Source organism: Salmo salar, chromosome 06, assembly GCF_965601325.2.
Source record: "Salmo salar chromosome 06, fSalSal1, whole genome shotgun sequence".
NCBI lineage: Eukaryota > Metazoa > Chordata > Actinopteri > Salmoniformes > Salmonidae > Salmo > Salmo salar.
The window spans coordinates 89,328,845-89,355,195 of record NC_138296.1 but is presented as its reverse complement, the minus strand read 5'-3'; the positions used below and the strand labels follow the sequence as shown (position 1 = coordinate 89,355,195).

The following is a 26,351-nucleotide window of genomic DNA, read 5'->3' as shown; positions in this document are numbered from 1 at the left end:
ACACCTGTAGAGACAGCCAGTAGAACAACCAACCAGAACATTACTACCTGTGTGTTACACCTGTAGAGACAGTCAGTAGAACAACCAACCAGAACATTACTACCTGTGTGTTACACCTGTAGAGACAGCCAGTAGAACAACCAACCAGAACATTACTACCTGTGTGTTTCACCTGTAGAGACAGCCAGTAGAACAACCAACCAGAACATTACTACCTGTGTGTTTCACCTGTAGAGACAGCCAGTAGAACAACCAACCAGATCATTACTACCTGTGTGTTACACCTGTAGAGACAGCCAGTAGAACAACCAACCAGAACATTACTACCTGTGTGTTACACCTGTAGAGACAGCCAGTAGAACAACCAACCAGAACATTAACATTACTACCTGTGTGTTACACTTGTAGAGACAGCCAGTAGAACAACCAACCAGAACATTACTACCTGTGTGTTTCACCTGTAGAGACAGCCAGTAGAACAACCAACCAGAACATTAACATTACTACCTGTGTGTTACACCTGTAGAGACAGTCAGTAGAACAACCAACCAGAACATTAACATTACTACCTGTGTGTTACACCTGTAGAGACAGCCAGTAGAACAACCAACCAGAACATTACTACCTGTGTGTTACACCTGTAGAGACAGTCAGTAGAACAACCAACCAGAACATTACTACCTGTGTGTTTCACCTGTAGAGACAGCCAGTAGAACAACCAACCAGAACATTACTACCTGTGTGTTACACCTGTAGAGACAGCCAGTAGAACAACCAACCAGAACATTACTACCTGTATGTTACACCTGTAGAGACAGCCAGTAGAACAACCAACCAGAACATTACTACCTGTGTGTTACACCTGTAGAGACAGTCAGTAGAACAACCAACCAGAACATTACTACCTGTGTGTTACACCTGTAGAGACAGTCAGTAGAACAACCAACCAGAACATTAACATTACTACCTGTGTGTTACACCTGTAGAGACAGCCAGTAGAACATCCAACCAGAACATTACTACCTGTATGTTACACCTGTAGAGACAGTCAGTAGAACAACCAACCAGAACATTACTACCTGTGTGTTACACCTGTAGAGACAGTCAGTAGAACAACCAACCAGAACATTACTACCTGTGTGTTACACCTGTAGAGACAGCCAGTAGAACAACCAACCAGAACATTAACATTACTACCTGTATCTTTTTCAGTAGTTCATTATTGTCCTCATTCATTTCTTACTGTATTGTCTTGTTAATAGTTATTACTCATTGAATATTATTATTTTATTATCTATCTGCGTCATCATTGATTTTATGTGTTTATATGTTTGGGTAAACTATGTGAAATGACTGGCAAGTTAGTGGTGCGAGCTAGTGGCATTTCAATTGGTGGCGTCACTCTCTCTTAGACCTTGAAGTAGTTGTTTCCATTTCTCTGCATGTGGCGCGGCTTTTGTGGAGCGATAACAATGCTTCGAAGGGTGACTGTTGTCGATGTGTTCAGAGGGTCTCTGGTTCAAGCCCCGGATGGGGCAAGAAGAGGGACAGAAGAACACTGTTACATTTGCTCTGGCAACACGTTCAATGCCAATAAATCCACTTGAATAGAGAGAGAGAGAGAGAGAGAGAGAGAGACAAAGAAAAGAGGCTGGTGGCTGGACCTGTGATGTAGTGAGTGAAGATTAAAGCTTCTCATCAGAGTAAAAGCCTACTTTATTTCCTTAGAGAGGGACAATTATTCTATCCTTTAATAGCCAATTCACTTCACAGTCTGAGGAAGAAGAGGAGGTCCCTGGGCTGGGATTCTACTTTTTACTCCACACAATTGGGTTATCAGCTAACGTGAATCCTATGTGAGAACTAAACCGTTGAGCCCTGACTACATGGAATTCCAGATAAAAACCTGACAACCGGAGTTGCATATGTCTACTGTGTAATGTGTATGGTGAATGCAGTAGCATTACTTACTGTACTGTAATCTATATGGTGAATGCAGTAGCATTACCTACTGTACTGTAATCTATATGGTGAATGCAGTAGCATTACTTACTGTACTGTAATCTATATGGTGAATGCAGTAGCATTACTTACTGTACTGTAATCTATATGGTGAATGCAGTAGCATTACTTACTGTACTGTAATCTATATGGTGAATGCAGTAGCATTACTTACTGTACTGTAAACTATATGGTGAATGCAGTAGCATTACTTACTGTACTGTAATCTATATGGTGAATGCAGTAGCATTACTTACTGTACTGTAATCTATATGGTGAATGCAGTAGCATTACTTACTGTACTGTAATCTATATGGTGAATGCAGTAGCATTACTTACTGTACTGTAATCTATATGGTGAATGCAGTAGCATTACTTACTGTACTGTAAACTATATGGTGAATGCAGTAGCATTACTTACTGTACTGTAATCTATATGGTGAATGCAGTAGCATTACTTACTGTACTGTAATCTATATGGTGAATGCAGTAGCATTACTCACTGTACTGTTATCTATATGGTGAATGCAGTAGCATTACTCACTGTACTGTTATCTATATGGTGAATGCAGTAGTATTACTTACTGTACTGTAATCTATATGGTGAATGCAGTAGGTCTACCTACTGTACTGAAATCTATATGGTGAATACAGTAGGTCTACCTACTGTACTGTAATCTATATGGTGAATGCAGTAGCATTACTTACTGTACTGTAATCTATATGGTGAATACAGTAGCATTACTTACTGTACTGTAATCTATATGGTGAATGCAGTAGCATTACTTACTGTACTGTAATCTATATGGTGAATGCAGTAGCATTACTTACTGTACTGTAATCTATATGGTGAATGCAGTAGCATTACTTACTGTACTGTAATCTATATGGTGAATGCAGTAGCATTACTTACTGTACTGTAATCTATATGGTGAATGCAGTAGCATTACTTACTGTACTGTAAACTATATGGTGAATGCAGTAGCATTACTTACTGTACTGTAATCTATATGGTGAATGCAGTAGCATTACTTACTGTACTGTAATCTATATGGTGAATGCAGTAGCATTACTCACTGTACTGTAATCTATATGGTGAATGCAGTAGTATTACTTACTGTACTGTAATCTATATGGTGAATGCAGTAGGTCTACCTACTGTACTGAAATCTATATGGTGAATACAGTAGGTCTACCTACTGTACTGTAATCTATATGGTGAATGCAGTAGCATTACTTACTGTACTGTAATCTATATGGTGAATACAGTAGATCTACCTACTGTACTGTAATCTATATGGTGAATGCAGTAGCATTACTTACTGTACTGTAATCTATATGGTGAATGCAGTAGGTCTACCTACTGTACTGTAATCTATATGGTGAATACAGTAGATCTACCTACTGTACTGTAATCTATATGGTGAATGCAGTAGCATTACTTACTGTACTGTAATCTATATGGTGAATGCAGTAGGTCTACCTACTGTACTGTAATCTATATGGTGAATGCAGTAGCATTACTTACTGTACTGTAATCTATATGGTGAATGCAGTAGCATTACTTACTGTACAGTAATCTATATGGTGATTACAGAGGGTCTACCTCCTGTACGGTAATATATATGGTGAATGCAGTAGGTCTACCTACTGTACTGTAATCTACATGGTGAATGCAGTAGTATTACTTACTGTACTGTAATCTATATGGTGAAATCAGTAGGTATACCTACTGTACTGTAATCTATATGGTGAATGCAGTGGGTCTACCTACTGTACTGTAATCTATATGGTGATTACAGTGGGTCTACCTACTGTACTGTAATTTATACTGGATGTTGAATGTATTAGGTCTACCTCATAGGTGGTCGCCAGCTCCTTGCCATTGGCTGTGAAGGAGAGAAAGCCTGTTGCCAGGTCAACGAGACAGCCAATCTCCAGGTCGATGTTAGACCGGGATGAGGAGTGGGAGGAGCCGACAACATCTCCAGCACACACCATGTAGCAGTTACTCCTCCGAACACTGGAATGGACAGACAGGGTGGGAGAGAGTGAGTGAGTGAGTGAGTGAGTGAGTGAGTGAGTGAGTGAGTGATGTCAACTCTCCAGTTAAAAAGCTAGAACTTGCCTCTCGTGGACGCGTCCTCTCTCGTCTCCCAGGGTTACAGTAACCGTGCGTGTCTTGTTAAGGCTGAATTGTTTGCTATGATAATGGTAGTCAGGGGTTACCCAGCCAACCCACACCGATGCTGGGTCCTGGCCAGCAAACACCCTCACTGAGTGATAATACGTTGTAATTCTGCCATAATCATCTTCCTTTGGAGGCTGACTGCAAAAGGAAAAGCATCTGGTAAAATCAACAATATGTTATCAGGTCCCATTTCACATTAAATGAGTGTGTAAAATATTATTATATTGACTGATAGATTGATATCGATGGCCTTCCAAATAGGAAATATGGAATTTCTAAAGCCTTGGTTGAAAGCAATATGTGTGTTTCTACCTCAGTGTTTCTACATTGTTTCTGACCTGAGTTTCTGAGACTCGTCAGGACTGACATGAGGAGCGTGGAGCTCTACAGGCATGCTCAGTCTGCAGTACAGCATGTCACTGTTGCTCTGCTGGGTCCCAAATGTCTTGTGGGTCACCTTCAGGCACGGAGGGTTGTCCACTGTCCCATCTATCCTCGTCACCTGGGGTCAACACGATCATATTCAGAGAGGAGGAGCAGTCACAATCACATTCAGAGAGGAGGAGCAGTCACAATCACATTCAGAGAGGGAGAGCAGTCACGATCACATTCAGATTGGAGGAGCAGTCACAATCACATTCAGAGAGGAGGAGCAGTCACAATCACATTCAGAGAGGGAGAGCAGTCACAATCACATTCAGAGAGGAGGAGCAGTCACAATCACAGTCAGAGAGGAGGAGCAGTCACAATCACATTCAGAGAGGAGGAGCAGTCACAATCACATTCAGAGGGGAGGAGCAGTCACAATCACATTCAGAGGGGAGGAGCAGTCACAATCACATTCAGATTGGAGGAGCAGTCACAATCACATTCAGAGGGGAGGAGCAGTCACAATCACATTCAGAGAGGGAGAGCAGTCACAATCACATTCAGAGAGGAGGAGCAGTCACAATCACATTCAGAGAGGAGGAGCAGTCACAATCACATTCAGAGAGGAGGAGCAGTCACAATCACATTCAGAGAGGAGGAGCAGTCACAATCACATTCAGAGAGGAGGAAGTCACAATCACATTCAGAGAGGAGGAGCAGTCACAATCATATGGAGAGGAGAATGATTAGCACTCAGAACCAGGTAGTGAACTGTATGCTTGTCACTGGCCAAACCGATTTGCTTCAAGATGTCAGGCTTTAGTGGAGATTGTTCAACATCAGGCCCCTGGGTAATCAGGCCACTAAATCTTAAAACGGTACCTCGATGTGGTTGTGGTCCTTGGGGATGTTGACGAAGGTAGGCAGGCGTTTGCTGAACCACATGGTGACCTCTCTGTTCATGTTGACAGCGAAGGGTTCGAAGCCCTCCTGCAGGCCACACGTGGTGTAGTACTTAAAGCTGCTGGCGTCCTTCCCCAGGTTCATACGGCCAATCTCAGACTGGGCCAGACAACACACTGGGATGAAGCCTGGAGGAATTAGAGGTCATAGGTTAGAGGTTATAAGGTCTATCTGGGACTGAGCCAGACAACACACTGGGATGAAGCCTGGAAATCATAGTGGTCAGAGGTTAGAGGTTAACATATGTTTCTGGAAAGGAACTAATCTTATGCCTCAACCCAAAAGCAATTAACTTTGCAAAAATATCCATTATTTGGAAAGCATTCTGTTACACCGCACTCCCTAGATTCTAGAATATTGGAGAATAAACTTCATTTGGAACACAGCAATCGATATGATTTACATTAAGTAACTGTGTGTTTCTTCCAACAGCAACACCAGAAATGACTGATTTCCCCATTGCTTTGCTGCTTTATGTTTCACATGCTCTGCGTCGTCGATTTCTAAGAAAAGAGATTTAAACCTCGAGAGTACCTTTCTGGTAAAGCATAGTTTGAATACATGGATAAATAAACGCATTTCACGATGCAAAGCCAATTTATGTGAAAACGGACAATAAAACAGTTAATCTCCAAGTTTCCTAGAGGAAAAAGGAGACTACACAATCTTCCAAGTTAAGACTAAGGAAGGAAAAATATAAACTCACCATCGTCTGTCTGGAAGTCACCTAAGCAGAGCTCTGATCCCTTCTAAAGATAAACTCACCATCATCTGTCTGGAAGTCAACAAAGCAGAGCTCTGATCCCTTCTAAAGATAAACTCACCATCATCTGTCTGGAAGTCAACAAAGCAGAGCTCTGATCCCTTCTAAAGATAAACTCACCATCATCGGTCTGGAAGTCAACGAAGCAGAGCTCTGATCCCTTCTAAAGATAAACTCACCATCATCTGTCTGGAAGTCAACAAAGCAGAGCTCTGATCCCTTCTAAAGATAAACTCACCATCATCTGTCTGGAAGTCAACGAAGCAGAGCTCTGATCCCTTCTAAAGATAAACTCACCATCATCTGTCTGGAAGTCAACGAAGCAGAGCTCTGATCCCTTCTAAAGATAAACTCACCATCATCTGTCTGGAAGTCAACGAAGCAGAGCTCTGATCCCTTCTAAAGATAAACTCACCATCATCTGTCTGGAAGTCAACGAAGCAGAGCTCGGATCCCTTCTAAAGATAAACTCACCATCATCTGTCTGGAAGTCAACGAAGCAGAGCTCGGATCCCTTCTAAAGATAAACTCACCATCATCTGTCTGGAAGTCAACGAAGCAGAGCTCGGATCCCTTCTAAAGATAAACTCACCATCATCTGTCTCGAAGTCAACGAAGCAGAGCTCGGATCCCTTCTAAAGATAAACTCACCATCATCTGTCTCGAAGTCAACGAAGCAGAGCTCGGATCCCTTGTTAGTGATGAGTAGCTCTCCATTGAGGGTGAAGACCATAGACTTGTCCTCCATGTTGATCATGCAGCCCACCACGTCTCCCTCGTTCCATGACTGGCCGAAGAAACGCGCCCCCATGTGCATTCGACGACCCTGGGGGAACAAACAACAACACGTATTACTAACCCTAATGTAATAATCACCACTGAAACGTAAAGTTGATCAAGTGTACAATCAAGTGTACGACCAAGTGTACAATAATTTGCCTTGCTTCATGACATGCTATTTTGGGGGGATTTAGCCAACGTGTTGTTGACTTGTTTGGCAACAAAGTAACATTGCTGAATGCTGAATCAGTTAGGCCAGGCCTATACGTACATGATGATAAACGTAAACACTCAGTCACAACAAAGTTACAGGCGTCCTTCCTAACTCAGTTGCCGGAGAGAAAGGAAACCACTCAGGGAATATTTTATTCTGTACAGGCTTCCTTCTTTTCACTCTGTCATTTAGCTTAGTATTGGGGTATCTACAATGTTGTTGATCTATCCTCAGTTTTCTCCAGCCATTAAACTGGTGAAATCCCTGAGTGGTTTCTTTCCTCTCCGGAAACTGAGTTAAGAAGAATGCCTAATTCTTTGTAGTGGCTGGGTGTATTGATACACTATCCAAAGTGTATTTAATAACTTCACCATTCTCAAAGGGATATTCAATGTTTGCTTTTCTTATTTCTACCCATCTACCAATAGGTGCCCTTTGCGAGGCATTATAAAAACTCCCAGGTCTTTGTGGTTGAATCTGTGTTTGAAATTCGCTGCTTGACTGAGGGACCTTACAGAAAATTGTATGTGTGGGGTACAAAGATGAGGTAGTCATTAAAACATAATGTTAAGATTATTGCACACAGTGAGTCCATGCAATGTATTATGTGACATGTTAAGCACATTTTCACTCCTGAACTTATTTAGGCTTACCATAACGAAGGAGTTGAATACTTATTGACTCAAGACATTTCAGCTTTTCATTTTGTATTAATTTGGAATAATGTCACTTTGACATTATGGGGTATTGTGTGTAGGCCAGCGAAACAACATGTCAATTTAATCTATTTTAAATTCAAGCTGTAACACAACAAAATGTGAAAAGATCAATGGGTTTGAATACTTTCTGAAGGCACTGTAGATTATAATAAACTTCAAACAGTATAAAAGATAAGATATGTTAACATAACATAAAAAGACATAAGATAAAAACAGATAAGATATACAATTTAAAGATACTAGGTATTGTTTGTTTACCTTGTATCCATCGAAGACGTAGGCCTGGTCGTCCATGCCCAGGTCAAAGTCTGACCTACAGCCTGGTCTAGCCCAGCCAACCCTCATGTCCCCTCCGGTCAGGGCCTCAAACTCAAAGTACCACTTCCCTGTCTTCACTGCATACGTCTGCTCTACGCGGAAGAACCTGATCGTCTCAATGCTCTGCTTCTCCACAATATGACAGGCTGGGGACACAAGGAAGAAGACATTCAACCAATGAAAATGCTAAAGAGGCCCTGCACCTTTAAGTGTATATATGGGCCTAGCTCGAGAGATATCTTATAACTGTGGCAGAGCATTGACTCTGGCTCAAAGGACCATATCTATTGCAGTCAATTGAAGACTGACTGCAATAGCATCCACAGAAATTACTGGGAAAAGGGGAAGGACACATTCAAGTGGGCAGTGATAAGTATTTCTTTATCTGTCGGAATGAAAATGTACATTGATTGTGTAAGAAAGACTTGTACTGGTTTGCTTGCCCATGGCTTGCAGGATGGTACATGTGTATGACAAGATAACTTACTACCATACATTATATTGCTGCTACAGTCCTCTACTCACGTTCCTGGTCTGGGGGGTCGATGTTGTAGCCATATCCCACCAGGGTCCTGATGGCCTCTCTCAGACTGTCTCTGTTAGACTTCTTGGTTCTCTCGTCTAGTAAAGCATACGGCACCAGACGAGGGTTTCGCCTGCTCTTCACATCCTACAGAGAAATAACGACAACAGAAAAAAATCAGCTCTGTCAGGGTTCTCTTGTTAAATGAAGTTATATCCTATCAACAATGGTATGTTACATGACAATCTAAATGCATAAAATGTATGTTATCAGAGCTCATCTGTTGATCGTATGCCTGACATACACCATTCATTCACTGGTCACGAGTTACCATGTATTTGCATTGAATTACAGTTACAAACTGTGATGATAGAGAGCTGGGCCAAAACATTTACCTGCTGTATGCCGTAGGTCCATCCTTGTTTGATCCTCTCCTTGGCCCAAACGTTGTGAGCATTCTCCGCCAGTTTATCTACCAGAACCTCATGACCAGCTGTCAGTTTCACCTCCGAAAGATCCAGCGGCGTTGGCTTGTACCCATTAGACATCACATAGCTACATATATACACAGAATATAACCGTAAGACATCACACAGCTACATTAAACACAGGAAAATAATAGGTTAATACAGTAGAAAGAAGCTTTGAAGAAAAGTCTTCTAAGCCAGGCCTAAAATGTAGTTGTATAAGTGTCTCCAAGCCCAAGACAGTGTCCCTCTGATTTCCTAATGTCGCTCATCTCACATTGTTTTATTGACTGGTCATGTCAGAAATAATGTCTCACACTGGGTTCATTTCACCCCTAGAAACTCCTGCTGGGTTGTATTACTGTAACTCAGAATCAATACTAGTAAAAACCACATGACTTACTCTTTGGGCAGTTTGACTTTCTTCAGATCTTCCTCAGCGTTAACGTTGGTCTGTGTCACATGACATCCCAATGCCAACAGGGTCCTGAGATACACAGAGAGCGACAGGGAACAGGAGTTACTGCTTTCAATACATTAACCTCACAGGGTCCTGAGATACACAGAGAGCTACAGGGAACAGAAGTTACCGCTTTCAATACATTAACCTCACAGGGTCCTGAGATACACAGAGAGCGACAGGGAACAGGAGTTACCGCTTTCAATACATTAACCTCACAATCATCTTCTTTTTTTAATATATTCTTTCTAATGTAGCCATTCGTAGGGACCACAGACACCACCGTGAGGTGGAGGGGCTCGTACCCTGACAGACACAGACACTCAGGGCAGGTGACAGCATAGCACCTGCACTCGCCTGGCACTATTCTGTACCATTTATATTCCACATTACTGTTTCATGAGATCAGCACCAGTAAAAAAATGTATGTATTTGTTTTGTATTGATTGTATAACATTTCTTATTTTTTAGGGGGTAGATCAGCTTTCATATTGCAGATAGATTGTAGCTTCCACCACTGTAATTGTCTGCATCATTTCCAAACCCCCAATATATGTCATTTGGGTTGAGGTCGGGTGATTGTGGAGGCCAGGTCATCTGATGCAGCCCTCCATCACTCTCCTTCTTGGTCAAAAACCTTACAAAGCCTGGAGGTGTGTTGGGTCATTGTCCTGTTGAAAAACAAATGATAGTCCCACTAAGCGCAAACCAGATGGGATGGCCTATCGCTGCAGAATGCTGTGGTAGCCATGCTGGTTAAGGGTGCCTTGAGTTCTAAATAAATCACTGACAGTGTCACCAGCAAAACACCCCCACACCATCACACCTCCTCCTCCGTGCTTCATGATGGGAACCACACATGCACAGATCATCCAGTCACCTACTCTGCATCTCACAAAGACACGGCGGTTGGAAACAAAAATCTCAAATTTGGACTCATCAGATCAAAGGACACATTTCCACCTGTCTAATGTCCATTGCTCGTGTTCCTTGGCCCAAGCAAGTCTCTTCTTATTATTGGTGTCCTTTAGTAGTGGTTTCTTTGCAGCAATTCAACCATGAAGGCCTGATTCACGCAGTCTTCTCTGAACAGATGATGTTGAGATGTGTCTGTTACTTGAACTCTGTGAAGCATTTTTTGGGGCTGCAATTTCTGAGGTGCAGTTAATTCTAATTAACTGATCCTCTGCAGCAGAGGTAACTCTGGGTCTTCCTTTCCTGTGGCGGTCCTCATGAGAGTCAGGTTCATCATAGCGCTTGATCGTTTTTGTGACTGCACCTGAAGAAACTTTCAAAGTTCTTGAAATGTTCTGTATTGACTGACCTTCATGTCTTAAAGTAATGATGGGCTATCATTTCTCTTTGCTTATTTGGGCTGTTTTGCCATAATATGGACTTGGTCTTTTACCAAATAAATGTATACCACCCCTACCTTGTCACAACACAACTGATTGTCTCAAATGCTTTAAGAAGGAAAGAAATTCCACAAATTAATTTTTAACAAGGCACACCTGTTAATTGAAATGCATTCCAGGTGAATACCTCATGAAGCTGGTTGAGAGAATGCCAAGAGTATGCAAAGCTGTCATCAAGGCAAAGTGTGGCTAATATATTTTGATTTATTGAACACTTTTATGGTTACTACATGATTCCATGTGTTATTTCATAGTTTTGATGTCTTCACTATTATTCTACAATGTGGAAAATAGTAAAGATAAAGAAAAACCATTGAATGATTAGGTGTGTCCAAACTTTTGACTGGTACTGTATATATATACTATTATTTTATTTCACCTTTATTTAACCAGGTAGGCAAGTTGAGAACAAGTTCTCATTTACAATTGCGACCTGGCCAAGATAAAGCAAAGCAGTTCGACACATACAACAACACAGAGTTACACATGGAAAAAGAGCCAGAGCCTAGTATTCCACCTAAACAAGGAGTCATCATCTCCCCCTTGACAGCGTCATCACACAGTCATTCCTTACAAAGACATTTCCTGGTACGAAATGTATGAAACATCCTCTTAGTCAAACACGGCTATCAATCACTGTGTGTGGAAGATGTAGATACTGGAATGGCAGTTTGGTTGTCATCAGTGGCTTCTCTTTTCACGTAATTGGATGGAATGAGTCATGTGATACAGTATGCATACGTGTTTAGGATATGAGCTTAGCTACTCACTTGAGAGTTTCACTAGACATCTGCAGGTTATAGTTCCTCTCAGTTTCAGGCAGCTTGGTGAAATCCACCAGGCAAGGGTGCTGCCTCTTGTTGTCATCTCGAACCTGAGGGAGAGAGGAGAGGTAATTTAGCACGGTCACGTCTGGACGCACAAAATTATTTCACTCTCTGTCTGCAACTATTGACAAAAAACTTCCAACGATGCATTTCATAACAACTAGAAGAACCTAGTAGAAACCTAAATCACAGAAGCACTCTACAATATATATTCATCAAATATGCTAATGACAACAGGCTACACAGGCACAGAATGAGAGTCCTTACTAACAAACTTATTCAGCTCTCCGTGTTTACTGAATCAGAGCAACACATTTTTGCACTGCTGCTTATATTAATTTCCCTAGGTTAACTCGAGCAGCTGTCTGTAGAGTAATTGAGCAAGGCAGGCTAAAGCAAAAGCTCTGTATTTGAAATATTTTGAATAGTATTTGAACCCAGGTATGTGGAGTTCACAGAGCGAAGGTAGCAACTTTACTGTATGACTGTCTAACCAAGGTGAGTGTTCTCAGATTCAGAATTACAGCTGGCCAGTGTGTGTGTATCTGACTTCAGTTGATGATAAAGGATGGTAGGAGGTTATAGAGGAGATCATTCCAACAGAAAGGGCAGGTACTCTAGTCTGAGATGATAAATGTACCAAACTAGTCTGAGATGATAAATGTACCAAACTAGTCTGAGATGATAAATGTACCAAACTAGTCTGAGATGATAAATGTACCAAACTAGTCTGAGATGATAAATGTACCAAACTAGTCTGAGGTGATAAATGTACCAAACTAGTCTGAGATGATAAATGTACCAAACTAGTCTGAGATGATAAATGTACCAAAGTACTCTAAGTGCATCATCAACTTTATTATGCCACTTGTCCCCAACAAGGGTTGATTCTCATATAGCACCGTATTGCCTACATAGTGTACTACCCTTGACCAGAGCCCTGGTCAAAAGTAGTGCACTAAATAGGGTACCACTTGCCCCCAACAAGGTCTTGTCCTCTCTCCTTCAGGATGTTGGGAGTTGGGACCTGGTCAAAACTATTGCACTATATAGGGGTTAGCGTGCACTTTGGGAACTAACAAATGTCACTTTCAAGCTAACGAGGGCTCGTTAAATAAAGATTAACCAGGCGAATAGCTGTTTCATAAATATTGTCATAAATTAATGAGAAGGTCTGAGCCCCTTGACGAAATATTGTCCTTAATGAATGAGAAGATCAGAGCCCCTTGACTAAATATTGTCCTTAATGAATGAGAAGATCAGAGCCCCTTGAGTAATGAGGCTCCTTATAGTCACAGCATCATTCATTTGGGCTGTCGTGCTCTTGGAAGGCTTGATCTCTCTCTCTCTCTGTCTCGCTCTCTCTCTCTGTCTCTCTCACTCTGTCTCTCTCTCTCTGTCTCTCTCTCTCTCTCTGTCTCTCTCTCTCTGTCTCGCTCTCTCTCTCTCTGTCTCTCTCTCTCTCTCTGTCTCTCTCTCTCTGTCTCGCTCTCTCTGTCTCGCTCTCTCTGTCTCTATCTCTCTGTCTCTCTCTCTCTGTCTCTATCTTTCTGTCTCTCTGTCTCTCTCTGTCTCGCTCTCTCTGTCTCTATCTCTCTGTCTCTCTCTCTCTCTCTGTCTCTATCTTTCTGTCTCTCTCTGTCTCTCTCTGTCTCTGTCTCTCTGTCTCTGTCTCTCTGTCTCTCTCTCTATCTCTCTGTCTCTCTCTCTCTCTGTCTCATTCTTTCTGTCTCTCTCTGTCTCTCTCTGTCTCGCTCTCTCTGTCTCTCTCTCTCGCAGTCTCTATCTTTCTGTCTCTCTCTGTCTCTCTCTGTCTCTGTCTCTCTGTCTCTGTCTCTCTCTCTGTCTCTGTCTCTCTCTATCTCTCTCATTAAATTTGTCAAACAGATGTGGTTGGTGGTCGTGTTCTCCTGGCCTCAGAGGAAATGATTCTGTGATAACCACTCCTGTATAAAGAGCTATGGTGTATGTGCTCAGCATTCTAACAACCACTCTTACTGCTGCAGTTAGGGAGGGAGGGAGGGAGGGACCTACCTTGCCATAGCACCATCCCAGTTCAATCTTGTTCATGCCCCAAAGTTCATGGATGTTCTCTGCTAGTCTGTCACGCACGTTGTCCAGGTGAGGAGGTAGAACAATCTGGAGAGAGAGAGAGAGAGAGAGAGAGAGAGAGAGAGAGAGAGAGAGAGAGAGAGAGAGAGAGAGAGAGGCACAGCGGAGAGATGGATAAGCTGATTTAGTGTTGGGCAGTAAGATGATGACTTGCTTTTAAACTTTATGTTTTTAAAAAGTACATAAAAATGATTGATTGGATGCTTGCTTGTTTGCTTGATCGATTGAGTGATTCATTGATCAATCAGTCGGCTAACTGACTGTCTGACAGACTGTTTACAGATGTCCAGTTGTATATTACCTGGCTGGTGTCTACAGGTGTGGGGATGAATGAGGCCTGGGAGAGGAACTGTGTTGTCCCCAGTAGGTCCCTGACCCCTCCATAGTCTCTCTTGTACTCCTTTACAGCCTCCACCCTCATCTTCTCCTTGGGGAGAAGGGCCTCGTAACACGGGGAGTAACCCGCCGGGGGCAGGAACTTAAAGTCTCCATGGCGACCACCCAGCAGGAAACGCACCCTGAGGAGGGGCAGAGACCAGGAAGTTAGAGATAAAAGCCATTACTCGCCAAAATGGCATTGTGTAATATTCATATACCCAAGGCTAATCTATAGAACTATAGAACTACAGAACTAGAGAACTACAGAACTACAGAACTACAGAACTACAGAACTAGAGAACTAGAGAACTACAGAACTACAGAATTACTGAACTATAGAACTGGATAACTAGATAACTAGAGAACTAGAGAACAATAGAACTAGAGAACTACATATCTATAGTTCTATAGTTATGTAGTTATATAGTTATTTGTTATATAAATCTATAGTTCTCTAGTTCTATAGCTGTATAGATAACTATAGAACTAGAGAACTAGAGAACAATAGAACTAGAGAACTACATATCTATAGTTCTATAGTTATGTAGTTATATAGTTATTTGTTATATAAATCTATAGTTCTCTAGTTCTATAGCTGTATAGATAACTATAGAACTATAGAACTAGAGAAGTAGAGAACAATAGAACTAGAGAACTATAGAACTAGAGAACTTTAGAACTAGATAACTATAGAATTCTAGAGCTATGGAACAATAGAACTAGGGAAGTACAGAACTATAGCGCTATAGAACTGTAGAACAAAATAATTATAGAGCTATAGAACTATAGAACTAGATAACTAGATAACTATAGAACTATAGACCTAGAGAACTATAGACCTAGAGAACTATAGAGCTATAGAGCTATAGAACTACAGAACTATAGAACTATAGACCTAGAGAACTATAGACCTAGAGAACTATAGAGCTATAGAGCTATAGAGCTATAGAACTATAGAACTAGATAACTAGATAACTATAGACCTAGAGAACTATAGACTTAGAGAACTATAGAACTATAGAGCTATAGAACTACAGAACTATAGAACTGTAGAACAAAATAATTATAGAGCTATAGAACTACAGAACTAGATAACTAGATAACTATAGAACTATAGACCTAGAGAACTATAGACCTAGAGAACTATAGAGCTATAGAGCTATAGAACTACAGAACTATAGAACTATAGAACTATAGACCTAGAGAACTATAGACCTAGAGAACTATAGACCTAGAGAACTATAGAGCTATAGAGCTATAGAGCTATAGAACTACAGAACTATAGAACTACAGAACTATAGAACTATAGACCTAGAGAACTATAGAGCTATAGAGCTATAGAACTACAGAACTAGATAACTAGATAACTATAGAACTATAGATCTAGAGAACTATAGACCTAGAGAACTATAGAACTATAGAGCTATAGAGCTATAGAACTATAGAACTATAGACCTAGAGAACTATAGAGCTATAGAGCTATTGAACTACAGAACTATAGATCTATAGACCTAGAGAACTAGAGACCTAGAAAACTATAGACCTAGAAAACTATAGACCTAGAAAACTATAGACCTAGAGAACTATAGAGCTAGAAAACTATAGACCTAGAGAACTATAGACCTAGAGAACTATAGACCTAGAGAACTATAGAGCTATAGAACTATAGACCTAGAGAACTATAGACCTAGAGAACTATAGAGCTATAGCGCTATAGACCTAGAGAACTATAGACCTAGAGAACTATAGACCTAGAGAACTATAGAGCTAGAAAACTATAGACCTAGAGAACTATAGACCTAGAGAACTATAGAGCTATAGAGCTATAGAACTACAGAACTATAGAACTATAGACCTAGAGAACTATAGAGCTATAGAGCTATAGAACTACAGAACTATAGAACTATAGAACTATAGACCTAGAGAACTATAGAGCTATAGAGCTATAGACCTAGAGAACTATAGAGCTATAGAGCTATAGAACTACAGAACTAGATAACTAGATAACTATAGAACTATAGACCTAGAGAACTATAGAGCTAGAGAACTATAGAGCTATAGAGCTATAGAACTATAGACCTAGAGAACTATAGACCTAGAGAACTACAGAACTATAGAGCTATAGAACTATAGACCTAGAGAACTATAGACCTAGAGAACTATAGAGCTAGAAAACTATAGACCTAGAAAACTATAGACCTAGAAAACTATAGACCTAGAAAACTATAGACCTAGAGAACTATAGAGCTATAGAACTATAGACCTAGAAAACTATAGACCTAGAGAACTATAGACCTAGAGAACTATAGACCTAGAGAACTATAGAGCTAGAAAACTATAGACCTAGAAAACTATAGACCTAGAGAACTATAGACCTAGAGAACTATAGACCTAGAGAACTATAGACCTAGAGCACTATAGACCTAGAGAACTATAGACCTAGAGAACTATAGACCTAGAAAACTATAGACCTAGAGAACTATAGACCTAGAGAACTATAGACCTAGAGAACGATAGAGCTATAGAACTATAGACCTAGAGAACTATAGACCTAGAGCACTATAGAGCTATAGAGCTATAGACCTAGAGAACTATAGACCTAGAGAACTATAGACCTAGAGAACTATAGAGCTTGAAAACTATAGACCTAGAGAACTATAGACCTAAAGAACTATAGAGCTATAGAGCTATAGAGCTACAGAACTATAGAACTATAGACCTAGAGAACTATAGAGCTATAGAGCTATAGAACTACAGAACTATAGACCTAGAGAACTACAGAACTATAGAGCTATAGAACTATAGACCTAGAGAACTATAGACCTAGAGAACTACAGAACTATAGAGCTATAGCGCTATAGACCTAGAGAACTATAGACCTAGAAAACTATAGACCTAGAAAACTATAGACCTAGAAAACTATAGACCTAGAAAACTATAGACCTAGAGAACTATAGACCTAGAAAACTATAGACCTAGAGAACTATAGACCTAGAGAACTATAGACCTAGAGAACTATAGACCTAGAAAACTATAGACCTAGAAAACTATAGACCTAGAAAACTATAGACCTAGAGAACTATAGACCTAGAGAACTATAGACCTAGAAAACTATAGACCTAGAGAACTATAGACCTAGAGAACTATAGACCTAGAGAACTATAGACCTAGAGAACTATAGACCTAGAGAACTATAGATCTAGAGAACTATAGACCTAGAGAACTATAGACCTAGAAAACTATAGACCTAGAAAACTATAGACCTAGAAAACTATAGACCTAGAAAACTATACACCTAGAGAACTATAGACCTAGAAAACTATAGAGCTATAGAACTATAGACCTAGAGAACTATAGACCTAGAAAACTATAGAGCTATAGAACTATAGACCTAGAGAACTATAGACCTAGAGAACTATAGAGCTAGAAAACTATAGACCTAGAGAACTATAGACCTAGAGAACTATAGAGCTATAGAGCTACAGAACTATAGAACTATAGACCTAGAGAACTATAGAGCTATAGAGCTATAGAACTACAGAACTATAGAACTATAGAACTATAGACCTAGAGAACTATAGAGCTATAGAGCTATAGAACTACAGAACTATAGAACTATAGAACTATAGACCTAGAGAACTATAGAGCTATAGAACTACAGAACTATAGAACTATAGAACTATAGACCTAGAGAACTATAGAGCTATAGAGCTATAGACCTAGAGAACTATAGAGCTATAGAGCTATATAACTACAGAACTAGATAACTAGATAACTATAGAACTATAGACCTAGAGAACTATAGAGCTAGAGAACTACAGAACTATAGAGCTATAGAACTACAGAACTATAGAACTATAGAACTATAGACCTAGAGAACTATAGAGCTATAGAGCTATAGAACTACAGAACTATAGAACTATAGAACTATAGAACTATAGACCTAGAGAACTATAGAGCTATAGAGCTATAGAACTACAGAACTATAGAATGAGAGAACTAGAGACCTTGAAAACTATAGACCTAGAAAACTAAAGACCTAGAAAACTATAGACCTAGAAAACTATAGACCTAGAGAACTATAGACCTAGAAAACTATAGACCTAGAAAACTATAGACCTAGAGAACTATAGACCTAGAGAACTATAGACCTAGAGCACTATAGAGCTACAGAACTATAGAGCTATAGAACTATGGAACTGTAGAACTAGAGAACTGTAGAACTATAGAACTACAAACTAGAGAACTAGCGAGCTATAGAGCTATAGAACTAATATAGAACTAGAGAAATATAGAACTAGAAAACTAGAGAACTGTAGATCTAGATAACTATAGAACTAGAGAACTAGAGAAATATAGAACTAATATAGAACTAGAGAAATATAGAACTAGAGAACTAGAGAACTGTAGATCTAGATAACTAGAACAGAACTACAAACTAGAGAACTAGTGAGCTATAGAGCTATAGAACTAGAGAACTAGAGAACTATAGAACTAATATAGAACTAGAGAAATATAGAACTAGAAAACTAGAGAACTGTAGATCTAGATAACTAGAACAGAACTACAAACTAGAGAACTAGCGAGCTATAGAGCTATAGGACTAGAGAACTAGAGAACTATAGAACTAATATAGAACTAGAGAAATATAGAACTAGAAAACTAGAGAACTGTAGATCTAGATAACTATAGAACTATAGAACTAGAGAACTATAGAACTAATATAGAACTAGAGAAATATAGAACTAGAAAACTAGAGAACTGTAGATCTAGATAACTATAGAACTATAGAACTAGAGAACTATAGAACTAATATAGAACTAGAGAAATATAGAACTAGAGAACTGTAGATCTAGATAACTAGAACAGAACTACAAACTAGAGAACTAGCGAGCTATAGAGCTATAGAACTAGAGAACTAGAGAACTATAGAACTAATATAGAACTAGAGAAATATAGAACTAGAGAACTAGAGAACTGTAGATCTAGATAACTATAGAGCTATAGCCTCTAGAGTCTATTAAACCATTCAGGTTCAGAACATCTTGATTTTCCCATTGCTGGGCCATTTTCTTAAACTAAACTATGTGTGCATCTCATGCTGTCCCAGCAACATGCAATCCCCACTCTCCAGCCTCCTCATCTTCTCATCACAGTTCCTAATTATCCTCTCCTGACCCTTCACAAATGAATACCGTAACCTAGCTGGACCCTTACTTGACCCCTGCAGAGAAGCTGTTCATGTGTGTGTTCATGTGTGTGTCTGCGTCTGTGTGTGTGCTTCTCTGCATGTGTGTGTGTGTGTGTGTGTGTGTGTGTGTGTGTGTGTGTGTGTGTGTGTGAGTGTGTGAGTGTGTGTGTGTGTGTGTGTGTGTGTGTGTGTGTGTGTGTGTGTGTGTGTGTGAGTGTGTGTGTGTGTGTGTGTGTGTGTGTGTGTGTGTGTGTGTGTGTGTGTGTGTGTGTGTGTGTGTGTGTGTGTGTGTGTGTGTGTGTGTGTTGGCCCCTTACTTGACCCCCGCAGAGAAGCTGACTACTGGGAAGAAGAATCCATCGGTGTTGAAGTCTTCAAACATGCCCTGTACTGGCTGGCCATTGATCCTGAAGGACATGGAGGGAGCGCCCAGGTCCAGACAACAGCTCACCACGTCATCACTGTTCAACAAGTGCTGGTTGATCGAAGCTACCGCCCGGGAGATACGGCCTTGAAGGAGAAGACGGAAGAGTGGAGGGGAGGAAAGGGTGAGGAGAGGAGGGTAGAAGAGAGGAGGGGAGAAGAGAGGAGAGGAGAGGAGAAAGAGAGAGAGAGGAGAAAAGAAGAGAAGTCACGCCTTCAAAGTCATAGAGGGCAGACTCAGTCTGGGGCCTCAGTCTGGGGAGCAAGGGCAGTGTAAGGTGTAGAATGTATATAAACTAATGATATATACAAACCCTCTGTTGCTGAAGCTATTTATTGGCCATTGAGAAGCTTTGAAGTCACCGGTCGGCCATATTGGTACTTCCAGGAATTAATGGAATTCTACAGTATTTCAATGAAATGTTTCCAGGACAAAATGACATGTATTTAAGTATTTTGTTGTTGTAGTGGGGATAGTAACATTAGGGGGACCTTAGTAATCTAAAAAAATTATACTTTAGGGAATTCTTTAAATAAAAATAAAAAATATGTGCATGTTTAGCTCACATAATATAATTTAAAAGTATGCATTAAAGTGTGTATAATATACTGAACAAAACTATAAACACAACAGGTAAAGTGCTGGTCCCATGTTTCATGAGCTAAAATAAAACATCCCAGAAATGTTCCGTACGCACAAAAAGCTTATTTCTCTACAATTTTGTGCACAAATGTGTTTACATCTCTGTTAGTGAGCATTTCTCCTTTGCCAAGATAATCCATCCACCTGACAGGTGTGACATATCAAGAAGCTGATTAAACAGCATGATCATTACCCAGGTGCACCTTGTGCTGGGGAAAATAAAAGGTCACTCTAAAATGTGCCGTTTTGTCACACAACACAATCCTACAGATGTCTCCACGCAATTGGCATGCTGACTTCAGGAATGTCCATCAGAGCTGTTGCCAGAGTCCACCGGCTTCTCATCTGCAGACCACGTCTAACCACACCAGCCCAGGACCTCCACATTTGGCTTCTTCACCTGCGGGATCATCTGAGATCAGCCACACAGACAGCCGTTAAAACTGAGGAGTATTTCTGTCTGTACAAAAGCCCTTTTTTGTGGGGAAAAACTAATTCTATTGGCTGGGCATGGCTCCCTAGTGGGTGGGCCTGGCTCCCAAGTGGGTGGGCCTATATCCTCCCAGATCCACCAATGGCTACATGTCATGTGAAATCCATAGATTAGGGCCTAATTCATCTATTTCAATTGATTGATTTCCTTATATGAACTCTAGCTCAGTAAAATCATTGAAATTGTTGCATGTTGTGTTTATATTTTTGTTTAGTATAGAATAAATGACTGTAGACATTAGTAAATGCATTTCTATAGCTTCTAAAATATTTTTTTACAATGGTGGGGGAGTGCCAAGATGGAGGCAGGGTGGTGTGAACACAGTGCCCACTATCAGTCATCTAGTGTATCTTTAAATCACTGGGAGTAACTAACAGTCTGGGGCTGTTTAGACGGGGGAAGGGGGGGCAGGAAGGCGGATGAGTGATGGTTGGTCGACGGGGGGCAGGGTGGCGGATGAGTGATGGTTGGTTGAGGGTGAGATTTTATTGTACTGTTATTTTTTCTTTGCTCTTGACCACAAAATGATGACCTCAGGATTTCCCTGCCCAACTCCCAAATAGCAGCGGAATTTCACATCACGAGGGCAGTCAATGAGTGCAGTTATATAAGCTACAACTTGTCTCTCTGCCCTTGACATTCAAATCCAAACTGTAAAACACACATTTCAGGACTTAACTCCCAAATTACATTATAAGGCAGAGAAGGAACTGTCAGGGTCACATCAGGACAGGTAGAACCTCAGAGAGCTTACCTGACCACAGGTAGAGTCAGAACCTCAGAGAGCTTACCTGACCACAGGTAGAGTCAGAACCCCAGAGAGCTTACCTGACCACAGGTAGAGTCAGAACCCCAGAGAGCTTACCTGACCACAGGTAGAGTCAGAACCTCAGAGAGCTTACCTGAACACAGGTAGAGTCAGAACCCCAGAGAGCTTACCTGACCACAGGTAGAGTCAGAACCCCAGAGAGCTTACCTGACCACAGGTAGAGTCAGAACCCCAGAGAGCTTACCTGACCACAGGTAGAGTCAGAACCCCAGAGAGCTTACCTGACCACAGGTAGAGTCAGAACCCCAGAGAGCTTACCTGAACACAGGTAGAGTCAGAACCCCAGAGAGCTTACCTGAACACAGGTAGAGTCAGAACCCCAGAGAGCTTACCTGACCACAGGTAGAGTCAGAACCCCAGAGAGCTTACCTGACCACAGGTAGAGTCAGAACCCCAGAGAGCTTACCTGAACACAGGTAGAGTCATGCAGAACCCCAGAGAGCTTACCTGACCACGGGTAGAGTCAGAACCCCAGAGAGCTTACCTGACCACAGGTAGAGTCAGAACCCCAGAGAGCTTACCTGAACACAGGTAGAGTCAGAACCCCAGAGAGCTTACCTGACCACAGGTAGAGTCAGAACCCCAGAGAGCTTACCTGAACACAGGTAGAGTCAGAACCCCAGAGAGCTTACCTGAACACAGGTAGAGTCAGAACCCCAGAGAGCTTACCTGACCACAGGTAGAGTCAGAACCCCAGAGAGCTTACCTGACCACAGGTAGAGTCAGAACCCCAGAGAGCTTACCTGAACACAGGTAGAGTCAGAACCTCAGAGAGCTTACCTGACCACAGGTAGAGTCAGAACCCCAGAGAGCTTACCTGACCACAGGTAGAGTCATGCAGAACCCCAGAGAGCTTACCTGAACACAGGTAGAGTCAGAACCACAGAGAGCTTACCTGACCACAGGTAGAGTCAGAACCTCAGAGAGCTTACCTGACCACAGGTAGAGTCATGCAGAACCCCAGAGAGCTTACCTGACCACAGGTAGAGTCAGAACCACAGAGAGCTTACCTGACCACAGGTAGAGTCAGAACCTCAGAGAGCTTACCTGACCACAGGTAGAGTCATGCAGAACCCCAGAGAGCTTACCTGAACACAGGTAGAGTCAGAACCCCAGAGAGCTTACCTGACCACAGGTAGAGTCATGTAGAACCTCAGAGAGCTTACCTGACCACAGGTAGAGTCATGTAGAACCTCAGAGAGCATACCTGACCACAGGTAGAGTCATGCAGAACCCCAGAGAGCTTACCTGAACACAGGTAGAGTCATGCAGAACCCCAGAGAGCTTACCTGACCACAGGTAGAGTCATGCAGAACCCCAGAGAGCTTACCTGACCACAGGCTGAGTCATGCAGAACCCCAGAGAGCATACCTGACCACAGGTAGAGTCAGAACCTCAGAGAGCTTACCTGAACACAGGTAGAGTCATGCAGAACCCCAGAGAGCTTACCTGACCACAGGTAGAGTCAGAACCTCAGAGAGCTTACCTGACCACAGGTAGAGTCATGCAGAACCCCAGAGAGCTTACCTGACCACAGGTAGAGTCATGCAGAGTTCCAGAGAGCATACCTGACCACAGGTAGAGTCATGTAGAACCTCAGAGAGCTTACCTGACCACAGGTAGAGTCATGCAGAACCCCAGAGAGCTTACCTGATCACAGTTAGAGTCATGTAGAACCTCAGAGAGCTTACCTGACCACAGGTAGAGTCATGCAGAGCCCCAGAGAGCATACCTGACCACAGGTAGAGTCATGTAGAACTTCAGAGAGCATACCTGACCACAGGTAGAGTCATGTAGAACCTCAGAGAGCTTACCTGACCACAGGTAGAGTCCGTCAAAGCTGTATGAGTAAAGGTCGTCACCCACTCCATTGCCCCCCCATCCCTCTCCACCCCCCGGGTAGGGGGCATAACCCTTAGTGGAGGCCCAGCCCACACGCAGGTGGGACGGCTCGCTGGTCACATAGTGGTTCACCTGAGAGAGAGAGAGAGAGAGAGAGAGAGAGAGAGAGAGAGAGAGAGAGAGAGAGAGAGAGAGAGAGAGAGAGAGAGAGAGAGAGAGAGAGAGAGAGGGAAACCGAGAGAGAGAGAGAGAGAGAGAGAGGGAAAGGGAAAGAGAGAGAGAGAGAGAGAGGGAGGGAGAGGGAAACCGAGAGAGAGAGAGAGAGAGAGAGAGAGAGAGAAAGAGAGAGAGACAAGGCATTAAACGTGTGGTAGCAAAGAGCTAAATTGCAAGTACAACTTACATTTTAAAAATAAAAATTGTCAATAATGTTCCTACAAAATAAACAAAACACATAAGCAATGAAATAGATGAAAGTGAGAAAAGCCAATGTCCACCTGGTCGATCATCAACTCAAAGTACCACTTCTTATACTGGGCTGAACCCTCTGCCACTCCTAGGAAGATGTTAGGCCTCATACTGGATCCAGATCCAGATGAAGACAGAGAGATGAGAAAACAGTCAGAGATCGTGGCTTTGAGTAACTGTAACTGTGTGCTGCAGTGCAGAAAGACAGCCAGATAAATTATACATTATTCATATGTCTATTCCATGTTCTTTTATATTGCAGTCATAAAAGCTGTGTTGAGTTTGTATTAAATCACACTGATTCAGTTACATGTGCAGTAGTAAATCAAGACTGAATGTATGTCTTATGTAATTACCCAGACAGTAACAACTTGCTAATTGCCTGCTGTTAGGGAGCACATTCATTTATGAATGTTGTTTATTAACCCAATGAGTCCCACCATCGCGCCTGCATGATTTAGGCTACAAACTGTGTTTGAACTACAGCCTTCTGGGCTATACCGTCACTAAAACTCATGAATTCAACTGTTTATGTCAAATTGCTATGCATTCTACTTGTAGCCCTGGTTGTGCCCCCCCCCCCCCCCCCCCCAAAAAAAAATATATATATCTAAAGCACTTCATTGTGAGACTAAATATAAGGGCTGGACATGTAGACAAATGAAAGTCAGATAAATGAAAAGACAATTTTTGCTGGGGCTTCGGGACTGATAGGGTTAACAAGGATATGTTGCAGAGAACACCATAGAATTACAATGATTACACCATAGAATTAGACTGAATACACCATAGAATTACAATGATTACGCCATAGAATTACAATGATTACACCATAGAATTACAATGATTACACCATAGAATTACAATGATTACACCATAGAATTAGAATGGTAGTAGTTCTAATTCTATGGCGTATGGTTACAGTGGGGCACTTCCTACTTGTTACCTCTGAACGTCATTGACCAATCGTGTCTGGAGGAGCAGGTCTCTCTTCGGAAGCAGGTGATCACAGATGAGGTTCTGATTGGCTCTCACTGCCACCCCGTTACACACACACAGAGAGCACAGAACGTCCAGGATCTAGGGAAGGAGGGAGGGAGAGAGACAGGGAAAGAGAGAGAAAGAGAGATGGAAAGAAAGAGGGAAAGAGAGATGGGGAAATGGAAATAAGAAAATAAGGATCGAGGGAGATCGAGAGACAGCGAACAAGAGAGACGTATAAGAAATGGATTATACTATCCTCTTATACTATCCTCGTTCCTTCCGAGTTTTCATTTTGGCAGCTGTTTTAGATTCATTTTTGTTTTAGTCTTTTGTCTAAAATAGCTTTAATTATTAGTCACATTTTAGTAATTTAATCCTTAGTTTTAGTTATTATCAGTCGACTAAAAGTCTGGACAATTTTTGTCTAGTTTTAGTCACAGTCAACTTATTCCTATTTTATTCAATGCTATTTCCATTAAATAATTAATATTTAGGCTACCTCTAAATTCCATCATGTGCATATTCAGCCTTGTCCAACTAGGCCTTCTAGTATACATACCATCCTATTAGCTGGCTATTGTGCCATAGTCATTATTAACCATACTACCAACAGAGATGGTAGAGAAAGCGAGACACCCTCTCCCTCCATTTTTCTGATCGGGGCCACTCTGGTCTACTTATTGCCCTCGCCCTGTGGAGGGGTTGCCCCAGGGTGAGACATCACACCCATTTTTTTCTGGTCAAGGTGGGGCGGGTGGAGTGAGCAGGAGGGGACAATAAGCTCTCTGGCGTGAGCATGCCAGATATTATGGAGGAAGTGGTGGGCTCACACAGGAAAAGCATGCTCAAGCGAGTGAGGAAACACCCATTTACACAGACAGGATCCTTGACAATTTTATTCAATGGTAAACGGCCTGAGTAAACTATCTTATTTATCCACCATCAAAGCAAAAACTGGCAATATGAACATTATTGTTT

At 41.5% G+C, this 26,351-nt stretch overlaps 1 protein-coding gene across 5 annotated transcripts in view; it reads right to left on the bottom strand.

The window, feature by feature from the left end:
* LOC106608253 (ryanodine receptor 3) overlaps window positions 1–26,351 on the bottom strand; it is a 264,485-nt gene that overhangs the window by 140,044 nt on the left and 98,090 nt on the right. For all 5 annotated transcript variants that reach the window (XM_082977053.1, XM_045721102.2, XM_045721103.2 and 2 more), the window contains 16 exons: window positions 25,336–25,469; window positions 24,419–24,500; window positions 23,894–24,053; window positions 20,009–20,201; window positions 14,424–14,640; window positions 14,045–14,149; window positions 11,954–12,057; window positions 9,712–9,795; window positions 9,237–9,396; window positions 8,844–8,988; window positions 8,259–8,464; window positions 6,939–7,113; window positions 5,444–5,652; window positions 4,531–4,694; window positions 4,130–4,330; window positions 3,859–4,024 (listed from right to left, as the gene is read on the bottom strand). In XM_082977053.1, the coding sequence (XP_082833179.1) occupies window positions 3,859–4,024; window positions 4,130–4,330; window positions 4,531–4,694; window positions 5,444–5,652; window positions 6,939–7,113; window positions 8,259–8,464; window positions 8,844–8,988; window positions 9,237–9,396; window positions 9,712–9,795; window positions 11,954–12,057; window positions 14,045–14,149; window positions 14,424–14,640; window positions 20,009–20,201; window positions 23,894–24,053; window positions 24,419–24,500; window positions 25,336–25,469 (2,505 nt within the window). The remainder of the gene's footprint in view (window positions 1–3,858; window positions 4,025–4,129; window positions 4,331–4,530; window positions 4,695–5,443; window positions 5,653–6,938; window positions 7,114–8,258; window positions 8,465–8,843; window positions 8,989–9,236; window positions 9,397–9,711; window positions 9,796–11,953; window positions 12,058–14,044; window positions 14,150–14,423; window positions 14,641–20,008; window positions 20,202–23,893; window positions 24,054–24,418; window positions 24,501–25,335; window positions 25,470–26,351) is intronic.